This window comes from Crotalus tigris, unplaced genomic scaffold, assembly GCF_016545835.1.
Source record: "Crotalus tigris isolate CLP2741 ecotype Arizona unplaced genomic scaffold, ASM1654583v1 scf7180000021220.622782, whole genome shotgun sequence".
Classification (NCBI taxonomy): Eukaryota; Metazoa; Chordata; class Lepidosauria; order Squamata; family Viperidae; genus Crotalus; species Crotalus tigris.
Window position 1 is genome coordinate 571,706 of NW_024098407.1, and position 12,329 is coordinate 584,034.

General features: G+C 53.3%; 1 protein-coding gene across 3 annotated transcripts; it reads left to right on the top strand.

Moving 5' to 3' along the window:
• The first annotated feature begins 314 nt into the window (after positions 1-314).
• Positions 315-10,446, top strand: LOC120320225 (short transient receptor potential channel 2). Of its 3 annotated transcripts, none has more exons than XR_005559923.1 (9): positions 315-397; positions 2,133-2,271; positions 2,648-2,803; positions 2,927-3,093; positions 4,563-4,639; positions 4,907-5,124; positions 6,853-6,934; positions 7,237-7,494; positions 7,667-7,791. XR_005559923.1 is itself a non-coding variant. In XM_039369770.1 (9 exons), exons 1-9 carry the CDS (start codon positions 353-355, stop codon positions 9,840-9,842), a joined length of 1,212 nt encoding a protein of 403 aa, XP_039225704.1. In that variant the 5' UTR covers positions 315-352; the 3' UTR covers positions 9,843-10,446. The 3 variants fall into 3 exon arrangements, 2 of the variants coding, with proteins under 2 accessions (XP_039225704.1, XP_039225705.1); XM_039369770.1 differs by lacking the exon at positions 7,237-7,494 and adding an exon at positions 9,676-10,446 and having other exon boundaries at positions 7,667-7,827; XM_039369771.1 differs by lacking the exons at positions 315-397; positions 7,237-7,494 and adding exons at positions 619-634; positions 9,676-10,446 and having other exon boundaries at positions 7,667-7,827.
• The last annotated feature ends 1,883 nt before the right edge of the window (positions 10,447-12,329 follow it).

The following is a 12,329-nucleotide window of genomic DNA, read 5'->3' on the forward strand; positions in this document are numbered from 1 at the left end:
TCGATCGGAACCATTGCAAAGACGCGGGGGAGGCGGGCCGCGGAGCGAGGCCTGAGCGGGGGTTGTCGGAGAATGTGCCGAGACCCGGCGGATCCGGGCTCCGGAGGGAGAGGCGGCTTTCGACGCCGCTTCCAGGGAAGAGATATTGGGAGACACTCCCCGGGGTGAACGGAGAGAACTACGCCTCCCGGCATTCCCGGCGGCCTCGAGCGGGGCTGATCTATTGGCGGGCGGGGCCGAAGACGTCAGAGCGCGAGCGGAGCGCCGGCCTATCCGGAGCGGGGGGAGGGGCCAGGTCGGGGTTGGCGGGAAAAGCGAAGCCGCGGCTGGGGGCGATGGGTGTTGTAGTCCGATGGCGCCGCTGAAGATCCGCTGCGTGGTCTCCTTCTCCTCGCAGGTGACGCGGCCTCCGGTCCGGGGCGGGGAGGCCTCGGGGGAGTGGCTTGGTCGTCGGGATGCGGCCGAACCCGACACGCGTCTGCTCCGGGACACGACACGCGTCTCATGGGAGCCTTGTAGCGCTGAATGGGAAGGGCGGACCGGCCCTGACAGCCCTGGGGCGAGGGTCCCCGAGATCCCCCCGGCCATCCCTTAAGGGGGAAATCGGGGTGGGGGAGCGGCTAAGTGAATGGCCGTAAGTCGAGGACTGTCTGTAATACAGAGATCGGCTCAGTGGTTCGGGTTTGTGGGCCACGCAACATGGGCTTTGTAGTTCAGCTCGTCCTCAGCTTACGACCACAACTGAGCCCAAAATCTCTATTGCTCAGTGAGACGGTTGTTAAGTGAAGTTTGCCCCACTTTACGACCTTTCTTGCCAGAATTGTTAAGCGAATCATTGCAGTTGTTAAGTGAACCCAGCTTCCTCATTGACTTTGCTCAGAGGTCTTCCAACTTGGCCCTTTGATGACTTGTGGACGTCAACTCCCAGAATTCCTCAGCTAGGCACGCTGGCTGAGGAATTCTGGGAGTTGAAGTCCACAAGTCATCAAAGGGCCAAGTTGGAAGACCCCCGATCTTTGCTTGACAGATGGTCACAAAAGGGGATCACGTGACACAGCAACCGTCATAAATACGAGTCAGTTGCCAAGCAAGTTCGATCATGTGACCGTGGAGGTACTACGATGGTCGTAGGGCTGAAAAAAGGTCATAACTCGCTTTTTCCCAGTGCTCTTGTAACTTTGAACGGTCACTAAATGGACTGTTGTAAATTGAGGACTCCCTGTATGGTTAAACTTGCTAACTAACGTGGCTACTTTGCATCTCAAATTGGGTTTATTTTTCTCTTTTAAAATGAGGATGCAGGTTTGTCAAACCGTTGCAGAGGAGGATGTAGAAAATGGCTGCATAGATTGATTGATGAACTTCTGACATTCCTAAATGGAAAAGAAAAAAACTGTTTTTTTGGGATGTCTGGAGTTTGTCTTCTGATGAGAGAAAGCTTGTTAGCACTAATTGGTACCTGGCTTGTCTCCTGGTGAATCCCCCCCCAGACAACCTTATGACTTTATTCCCACATTAACACCTTAAATTTTATGCCCCTCTTTCACCAGACCTCAATTAAATGGAGACACATGTAACATGTTTCTCTTACGTGTAGCTCGTTTACTATGCAAAGCAGGGATTGCTTTTATCCTGTCCAATCAACTTCACCATTTTCTTTGATGGGAGAACTATAAAAGGGAAAATGTAAGCTAAGGATTTTAAATGAGAGTGAATCCTCTTTGATCAGAACATTCTGCATAAATTGCAATTAAGTGATCTTCCTGCCTCGGAGCCTTATTGGAGCCTGGGCCCTATTTGACTAAGACAGGTAGGCAACCTTGGCTCTTTTATGACTCCTGGACTTCAACTCCCAGAATTCCTCAGCCAGCACGGGGGAAACTATGGCCCCTTCATGACTTGGGAACTTCAACCCCCAGAATTCCTGAGCCAGCGTGGCTCAGCTTGGAAACCACTCCCTTTCCCCTCAGCATGGCTGGCTCAGGAATTCTGGGAGTTCAAGTCCACCAGTCATAAAAGAGCCATGGTGGCCTATCCCTGGACTAAGAGCTTCCTTGCCCCTGACACATCTTGAGTATCAACGTTAAACCTTAATTAAATGCTTTCCTCTGATCCCCCCTTTTCTGGGCCAGGACCCGAAGTATCCCGTGGAGAACCTACTGCTGGAAGAGAGGCTTCAGCCCTGGCTCTGCTGCCCCTCAGATCACAGCCGGCAGCTGAGGGCCGAGTTGCAGCTGGAGCAGGCCGGTTGCATTGGCTACATCGATGTAGGTAAGCCCGGGACGGGGGGGGGATGAGTGGGGTCTGAAATGCTTTGGGGGGGGGGTTAAAAGATTTGTGTTCCAGAGCCTGGAGGGAGAGAGACCAGCTAAGAATCGGGCCCAGTTTATTTTACTTATTTGTGAAATTTACTGGCTGACCATCTTACTTATAATCTTAAAAGCAAACTATATCAAAAGCCAAAAGACATACGTAAAAAGCTGTGAGGATCCAGTTCGTAGTGATTTAGACTCTCCTAAACACTCGCCTGCCTGGCCGTGTGCCGTAACCCGGGCCCAGCGGAAGCGAGGGGGGGGCTTTCTGGTGGGGGGCCGGAGGGGGCTTCCCTTGGAGAGTAAGAGGCTGGCCTGTCTTGCCCCCCCCCCAGGGAACTCGGGCTCCGCTTTCCTCCAGATCGAGGTGGGCCGCTCCTCCTGGCCCCCAGGCCGCGATTATCTCACGCTGCTGCCCACCGCCACCTTGATGATGCCAGCGGATGCCAAGCTGGACCGTAACCGCTCCGGGGTCCGGATGTTTAAAGAAGGTAAAAGAGAGGCGGTCGCTGGCCTGCCATGGGCCGGGGGCTGGACTAGAGGACCTCCCAGGCCCCTTCCAGCCCAGGTTTTGGAGCTGGGCTTGTGAGAGTCGACTTTGTTGTGTCGCGCAGGGGACCTGCTGCCTTCGGCTCTGGCGGAGAAGTGGGACCGGGTGCGGGTCACCTGCAGCCAGCCCTTCAACAGGCACGCCCAGTTTGGCCTCGCCTTCCTTCGCATCCGCACCCCGCAGGATACGGAGGGGAGCCCAGGGGAGCCAGCAGCCCCCTCCCCTTGTCAGGTACGGCTTTGCCCGGGTTCAGGGGGGGCAGCTCCATCGGGGGGTGTCCCTCGCGGGCAACTTTTATTTATTTATTTTTATTTATTTTTAAAATTTATAAACCGCCCCACTCCCGCAGGACTCCAGGCGGCTAACAATAAAAAACACCATATAACATGACAAAAACAAACAATACAATAACATTCATCCAGGGGTCAGGTTTTATAAACCCCAGGCCTGCCGGAAAAGCCAGGTCTTAACCAGCTTGCGGAAAACCAACAGGGTGGGAGCGGTCCTAATCTCTGGGGGGAGCTGGTTCCAAGACGTGGGCGCCATCACAGAGAAGGCCCTCCTCCGCGGCCCCGCCAAATGGCACTGCTTGCCGACGGGACCCGAAGGAGGCCCAGCCTGTGGCATCTAACCGGACGAAGGGAACTATGAGGTAGTAGGCGGTCTCGCAAATAGCCTGGCCCTGAGCCATATAGGGCTTTAAAGGTAAAGGTAACTTTCAGACTTGTGGACTTCAAGTCCCAGAATTCTCCAGCCATCTCCCATCCCCCGGTTGTAAATTTGAGGATTTTTCTGTACAGTTCATTTAGTGACCGTTCGAAGTTACGACGGCACTGAAAAAGAGTGACTTATGACCATTTTTCACACTTACGACCGCTGCAGCCTCCCCGGGGTCATGTGATCAAAATTTGGATACTCAGCAACTGACTTATATTTATGACGATCGCCGTGTCCGGGTGGGGGAGTCACGCGATCCACTTTTGCGGCCTTCTGACCAGCAAAGTCAATGGGGAGAAGCCAGATTTGCTTAACGACCGTGTTACTACTCAACTGCAGTGATTCGCTTAGCAGTGGCAGGAAAAGTTGTAAAAAGGGGGAAGATTCACATAGACCAGGGGTGGGGAACCTTGGCCCTTTTATGACTGGTGGACTTCAACTCCCAGAATTCCTCAACCAGCCGTGCTGAGGGGAAAGGGAGAGGTTTCCCAGCTGAGCCAGGCTGGCTCAGGAATTCTGGGAGTTGAAGTCCACTAGTCATGAAGGGGCCATAGTTCCCCCGTGTTGGCTCAGGAATTCTGGGAGTTGAAGTCCATGAGTCATGAAGGGGCTAAATTTTCCCTCATGCTGGCTCAGGAATTCTGGGAGTTGAAGTCCACTAGTCATGAAGGGGCCATAGTTCCCCCCTGCTGGCTCAGGAATTCTGGGACTTGAAGTCCAAAGTCATAAAGGGCCCATAGTTCCCTCATGCTGGCTGAGGAATTCTGGGAGTTGAAGTCCACAAATCATAAAAGGGCCAAGGTTGCCCACCCCTGACATAGATGTCTTGCTTAGCAACAGAAATGTTGGATTCAATTGTGGTCGTAAGCCGAGGACTATTGCCCATGAATGAATAATGAACAAGGAGATTCAGTCCTTGTTCTTTGCCTTCATTTCAAGGCCTGCCTCCTCCGAATTAATTCCTTCCTCTGTATCTCTCCTAGGCTTCTCCGGGGTCTTCCCCCAAGCCAGGGGTCTCCAGTGGAGCTTTTGGCGGGAGTCTTTCCGCAGCAGGACCAACGTAAGTACCCAGCTTTGCCGTGAGCAGCTCTGGCTCCTTGGCGGTCATTTATTTATTTGAAACATTAATAACGTTAAAACTATCAAAACCCACCTGATTCAGACGTTAAGAGCAGGAAAGACCAGGTTCTCACGGGCATCTTCTCTGTCACGAAGGGGTGAAACTGTCCCTTCGTCAGCGCCCCGAAATCCTGGCGCTTCCCCCGCTGGGTGTGCAGAAGAACCCAGCCCAACATTCAACTAGGATCTGCTGCTTTTTTTCCTCCAGGTGCAGCCCCGAGGAGGAGACGGTGCTGAAGAACCAGCTGCAGAGGCTGGACTCCACCCTGCTCGGCAAAGGGCTCGGACCGGCTGGCCTGAGTCGCCCAGCCCAGCTGGTCCTCAAGGCGGCAGCCTCTGCCCGCAAGCGAGCCCCTGCCCTGCCCACTGGGTCTCCACCGCCAGCCGCAAGGGCCAGAGAGGCTGGCCAGGCCCCGAGGGCACCGGGTGAGCGCCAGGAGGGAGGGAGGCTCTGGGCCGTGGCCAGAGGGCGGGGGGGGATCGCGGGCTTCGTGGTCCCTTTATCCCAAGAGGCGGATTAGATGGGACCCGGAAAGGCTGCCAGGAGAGGTTAAGATGGGAGCCAGTTTGGCCTCGTCCAGGGGTCCCCAACTCCCGGTGTGTGGATTGGTACCGGTCCGCACAAGCAAGCAAAGCCCCATCCGTGGGATGCAGGCAGCACACACAACCACGCCCCCTCCGGTCTGTGGAAAAACCTCGCTCCATGGAACCGGTCCCTGATGCCCAAAAGGTTGGGGAACTCTGGCCTAGTGGTTCAAGTGCTGGCCTAGAAGCCAGGAGACGGTGAGTTCGAGTCCCGCCTGAGCCACGAAAGCCGGCCAGGAGACTTTGGCACCGATAGAAGAGAATATTTGTGCAGGTAGCCCCGACTAATGGCCACCATTGAGCCCCAGAATTTCCGAGCGTCTGGAATTTGATCCCGTGACCATGGGGGATGCTGCAACGGTCGTAAGTGCGAAAAATGATCCTAAGTCATGTTTTTCAGTGGCGGCGTAACGTCGACCAGTCCCTAAATGAACTCTTGTAAGTCGAGCGCTACTACGGGGCTGAACTGTGGGGTCCTTGGTGTGCTTAGAACTGGAGGGAGTTCCTTGCAGACGTTTCATGACCCAACTAGGGAACCTCATCAATGCTAAAGGAGGAGGAGGGGGAGGAGGAGGAGAAGCGGGAGGAGGAGGAGGAAGGAAGGACTGTGGGATCCTGGGTGCTCTGTGAGCTTGATGGTTTCCTTGCAGACGTTTCATGACCCAACTAGGCAACATCTTCAGTGCTAGAAGGGAGAAGGGTTTGCAGAGAAAGGGAGGAAGAGGGAAAAAAAAGGAGTAGGAGGGATTTTTGGTGATCTCTGAGTTTGTTTCCTTGCAGACGTTTCATGACCCAACTAGGCAACATCTTCAGTGCTAGAAGGGAGAAGGGTTTGCAGAGAGGAGGAGGAGGACGGTGGAGTCCTTGCTGCTCTCTGAGCTGGGTGGTTTCCTTGCAGGCATTTCATGACCCAACTAGGGAACATCCTCAGTGCACTCATATTACCTAGTTTGGTAACGAAACGTCTGCAAAAAGCCCACCCAGCTCAGAGAGCCCCAGGAACCCCACCCTTAAACTGTCCCTTTAGCCACTTCTGCTCACTGCATCGCCTTTACCGTCCACTCTTCGAGGGTTAGTTTTTGTGCCTCACCCCGGTGAGGTTTTTCGAGGTCACCTAAGACCAGTCAGGTGCTGTGACCTCCGTTGGCCACGAGCTTACTAGATTTCTGACACCTTTAGAAAGCCAGTCTGGTGGCCCCATCCTTATTGGCTCTGGGCAGCTCATATATTAGAAAGCGACACTTCATATATATATAATAATAATAACCCGAACAACCAAAGACCTACATAATAATAATAATAATAATATATATTAAAGAAAAAAACAGAAACCTGCAAAGCAGAAGTCTGGAAATGAAGAGGGCTGGGAGAACAACATCCTCCGTCGTAAGCGTGGCTCGCCTCCAATTAGGAGCTGAGCTGCGCCTGGCGGGACGCAGGAAACTCCCCACAGATCACCTTTTCTGTTGTGGGATCTTGCAAATCACCCCTGTCTCCTCTGGTTGGTTGCTCTTTAACTGGCAAGCCGTTCCCGGGGGATTTATGTTGCCGGCATGTTTTATCCCCCAGGGCCCGAAGTGGAGCCACAGGCGAGCAACAGCCGCTTGAAAACAAGGAGGAGACCTGGGTCGCAGCGCAGCGCCAGGAGGAGGTGAGGGGGCGAGGCTCTGCTCCTCTGACCCGGTTTGCTTTCTGCTAGGCCTGTTGGGGATCACTCCCTGTAGTCCTCGGCTTACGACCACGTTGAGGCTTCCTGATTTTCCATTGCTAATCCAGGCGGTCGTGGAGCGAAGCCCGCCTGATTTTCTGCCGTGGTTGTTAAGGGAAGCGCTGTGGTTGTTAAATGAATCGTACGGTCATTAAGCAAATCCGTCTTCCCCCCCCTTGACTTTGCTTATCAGAAATGGGGAGGGGGGTGAGGACTTTGTATTTGATTGGAATTCTGCCTATTAGGAAAAAAAATCCTTCCACCTTGAGAGGAGAGAGGCAGGCAGAGAAGAGACCAGAAAAAACCCCGTTGCTAAAGCAGGACAATTGTTAAGAACGTTTTGCTCCACTTCACGACCTTTCCTGCCACAGCTGCTAAGTGAATCACGGCAGCTGAGTTAGCAACAGGGTCGTTAAGCGAACGTGGCTTCCCTCATTGACTTTGCTGGTCAGAAGGTCGCAAAAGGGGATCGCGTGACTCCCACCCGGGACGCTGCGACCGTCGTAAGTACGAATCGGTTCCCGAGCGTCCGAATTTTGATCACGTGGCCACGGGGATGCCGCGGCGTATGAAAATGGTCATAAGTCACTTTTGTCGGCACTGCCGTAACTTTGAACTGTCCTTAAGCAAAGGGTTGGGTGCCGAGGACGGCCTGCAAAAGGGTTTTCTCTTCAGACCCAGGAACGGCTCACGAAGGGACGGGGGAGCCCGCAGCCAGCGAGGAAACCCACCAGCCTGGGAAAGTGACGAAGAGGAAGAAGAGGAGGAAGAAGAAGGGGAGAGCAGAGGAAGAGGAGGAGGAGGAGCCACGCTGGGCATCTGCCCAATCTGTGCAGGTGAACCGAATCCCTGGAAGTGGAAAACTCTGCAGGTGGTGAGGGCAGAGGAGACCCCTGTGTGCAGAAGACCACACCAAAGATATTTGTGCTGGGCTCTGTGTGTGTGTGTGTCTGCCCCCTAGCACACCCACCTCTGTAGTGCCAGGGTGAGCAGGGATGGTAGGTTTGGGGGTTAACATCCTGAAAGTATTTTAAAATATCAGCGTAGGGGTGTATACCTCACTTTTTACACACAGGAACCTCTGAAGCAGACGTGTAAAAGGAAAGTTAACCAAAGCTCTGGAATAGGCCTGGGGGTGTTCTTCCCGAAATCCCCCTCCCAGCAAGATGGCCATTTGCAGAGTGGCTTTGCACACACACACACACACACACACACCCTGCTTGCTGCATTCCCCACAAATGTGGAGGGTGGGCAGGGGACTTCTTCTGCCTCTCTGATTTGGAGGTTATAAGGTGGTCCAACTGCTCCTTTTTCTCAGCGCTGGCCCCTCTAAAGATGGGTGGACCCCCCTCTCAGAATTCCACCCTGGCTGGGGAATTCTGGGAGTGGGGCTCCACCCATCTTTAGAGGGGCTGAGGTCGAGAAAGGCTTTAAGGCAGGGGTCTTCTAACTCGGCCCTTTGATGACTTGTGGATTTCAACTCCCAGAATTCCTCAGCCAGTGTGCCTAGCTGAGGAATTCTGGGAGTTGAAGTCCAGGGGTCTTCCAACTTGGCCCTTCTATGACTTGTGGACTTCAGCTCTGGGAGTTGAAGTCCACAAGTTATAGAAGGGCCAAGTTGGAAGACCCCTGCTTTAAGGATCAGCTGTTGTTTCTCTGCCCGTTTGTGCTTTGCGTGATTGGCAGACCTGGGTTGCTGCAAATCCGACTGGAACTCGGCTGTGCAGACCATAGGCTGGTCGGGAAATACAGGCAGTCCTCGACTTACAACCTCAGCTGAGTCCAGAATTTCCATTGCTAAGCAAGACAGCTGTCAAGCGGGTCCTTCCTCGTTTTACGACCTTTCCTGCCACGGCTGTTAAGCGAATCACTGCAGATTAAGTCACTAATATGGCTGTTAAGCAGCTCCATCTTCCCCATAAAAGAGGATCACATGACCCTGGGATCGTCATAAATATGAGTCAGCGTCCAAACGTCCAAATTTTGATCACAGGGATAGTGCAGTGATGTGAAAAATGGCCCTAAGTCAATTTTGTTTAGTGCCGTTGTAACTTCCAACAGTCACTAAACCGACAGTTATAGGTTGACAAGTCCCTGTATTGTTATGTAATAATAATAATAATAAAGGTGGAAGGGACCTTGGAGGTCATCTAGTCCAACCCCCTGCTCAGGCAGGAAACCCTATACCATTTCAGACAAGTGGCTGTCCAGTCTCTTCTTAAGAACTTCCAGTGTTGGAGAAGGAATAAAGGAAGGCAGGCAGGCAGGCAGGCAGAATAACAGTTGGAAGGGACCTTGGAGGTCATCTAGTCCAACCCCCTGCTCAAGCAGGAAACCCTGCACCTTTTCAGACAAGTGGGTGTCCAGTGTCTTCTTAAAAACTTCCAGTGTTGGAGAAGGAAGGGAGGGAGGGAGGGAGGGAGGGAGGGAGGAAGGAAGGAAGGAAGGAAGGAAGGAAGGAAGGAAGGAAGGAAGGAAAAAATAACAATAACAGAGTTGGAAGGGACCTTGGAGGTCATCTACTCCAACCCCCTGCTCGGGCAGGAAACCCTGCACCTTTTCAGACAAAGGGCTGTCCAGTCTCTTCTTAAAAACCTCCAGTGTTGAAGCATTCACAGCTTCCCAGTGGGAAGGAGCTGATGCTGGTTAACCCTTTCTTTGCCTTCTTCCCCCCCCCCCCACAGGTCGCTTCCCTGCCGAGGTCCTGCCCATCCACGCTTCTGCCTGCGGAGAAGCGGCCTCTCCGTCAGCCGGGCGGGGGTCTTGGGTGGAGTGCCCCATCTGCCAGGACCCGTTTCCCGCCTCCGAGGTGGAGGCGCACGCCAGCCGCTGCGGGGAAGAATACCCTTAACCCTCCGTCCCAGCTCGCTTGCAAAGAGGAGGGCGGCCGGAGTGCCCTTTGCGTCCTGGGGGGGTCCTCGGCATCCCAGGCTTTCGGCTTCTCTGGTTCAGACATGAGGGGCTGGGAGACCCTCCCTCAAGGCCTCGGGAGAGAAGACCCACCAGAGCACACGGCAATTCCAGATTCCCTCTGGGGGCATCCGAGATGCTGGAGCCGGACTCCGTGACCCACCCATCCACAGCCATTTGCCTGTGACGGACACACACACACACACACACACACACACAGCCCACCAAACAGATTGCGGTGACTAAGTGGGGGGGGGGGGTCTGCACACCTGGGCAGCGTGGGATTCACTGGAACTTTTCAAACTTCCAGAGTTTGTTTTTACCTGTCAGCCCGACAGATTGCTTCCTTTTTTTTTATTTTTCACAGCAGGGCGAAGAGATTGTGACTTGACTCGAGAGCCTTTGGCCTTCTGTGGGATGGGTGGAGAGGAAGAATTGGGGAGGGGGCTGTAACCCACCTCGGAGGATGGACTGGCACGGAGACCCCAGGGCCGGGGCCTCCCTGCAAGGGAGAGTTGGGGGCTGAAGGCTGCTGACCTCGCAGGTTGAAATACAGACTGCAAACTCTTCGTTATAAGCTGCCTCTTCTCGCTTTCTGGATCAACAACATTGTTGATTGACTCCGGGGCTGGGATGAGCGCTCGGGCTGCTCTCCTGGGGCGACGTTTGCGTCTCACCGCTTTGTTTGCCCTCTTGATCGGCAGCCAGAAGACCGGACAGGAAGGCAGGTGGGGATGCGGGGCCCACCCTGCGGCCTCCTCGCATCCTGGGCAGCTGCAGGGAGCCCGGCTGGTGCCGTGGGCAAAGCTGGTGAGCGGGAGGCGCTTCCCAGGGCTCTCGTCCACCTGCCTGCCTGTCTCCCGTGCCTGGGAGTGGACTGATGCAGGAAGGGAAATGCCAAGAGTGACACTAGGTTTGTTGCAGAGTACCAGAATTGGAAGGGACCTTGGGGGGTCTTCTAGTCTGACCCCCTGCTCAGGCAGAAAACCTTATATCGGTGATGGCGGACCTTTTAGAGACCGAGTGCCCAAACTGCAACCCAAAACCCACTTATGCATCTTCAAGTGCCTGGTGGGTGTGGCCATTGGGTGGGCGTGTCCCATTGGGTGGGCGTGGTTGTGGTGGTAACGGCAGACTGGGTGGGACTAAAAAGTTCAATCCATCAATTCCAACTTTGCAAGATCTTTTTTTTCCCCCACAAGAAGTTGAAATTGATTGATTGATTGAACCTTTTTTTTTTTGTTTTTGCACACAGCAGTAGAGGCCTAAAGCGAAAAGGTTTTATAAAACCCAGCTGAAAGCCCAGGATTGGGGCAACGGCGCGCGTGCCCACAGAGAAGGCTCTGAGTGCCGCCTCTGGCACCCGTGCCATAGGTTCGCCACCACTGCCCTATATAGTACTGTTCTAGACAAAGGGCTGCCCAGTCTCTTCTTAAACATTTCCAGTCTTGGAGCATTCACGGCTTCTGGAGGCAAGGAGTTCCACTGGTTAATTGTTCTAACAGGACGTTAACTGCTGAGAAAGCCAAAGAAACAAAAGGACGAGGGGTGACATAGTGTTCCAATATTTGAGGGGCTGCCCCAGAGAAGGGTGTGTGTGTGTGTCAATCTATTCTCCAAAGTGCCTGAAGGCAGGACAAGAAGCAACGGATGGAAATTCATCAAGGAAAAAAGCAACTGGAACTAAGGAGGAATTTCCTGACTGGGAGAACAATTAACCAGTGGAACTACCCACCTCCGGACGTTGTGGGTGCTCCATCTTATAGAATTCTGGGAGTTGAAGTCCACAAGTCTTAAAAGTTGCCAGAGTTGAGGATTCCTGTTACAGCTGTCTAGTGCTTTGCAAAATGGTTTGATTTTTTCGGAATGCTGCCTCCAGGGAGAGTTGTGACAGATGGAAAGAGTTACGATTTGTGGAAAAAAAGGCTTTCGATGCAATCACAATAAGGCCTTGGTATAATTTTACAAGGATTGTTCTGCTCTGTGCCGCATATTCTTGCAGTTCCTCCATTTGGGCCACTCAAAGCCTCACAGTTGGATCCACGGATTTAACTCTGTCCTCTCTGTTCATCAAAGTCTGAAGCAGGGGCTCCCAATAGTGTGTGTGTGTGTGTGTGTGTGTGTGTGTGTGATGAGACCTCAGGGGGTGCGAAAACCTGGACTTAGAAGTTTCAAAATCATAGTGTATATGAATAATTCGTCTCAAACTTCTGTAAGGAGTGTGAGGATATGTCAGAAGTGTTGTAGGGGTGCGGGGGAATAGAAAAGGTTGGGAACCGCTGGTCTGAAGTCCGTTCAAAGTCACACAACTTTCTGCCAGCTTTTTGGGGTTTCCTCCAGGAAGACTGTAAACAAAAAGAAAGTTTGCTGGGCAAATGGCCAAAGATTTAATCTATGCTTGCCTTGGACAAGGTCTGGCCTTGATCAA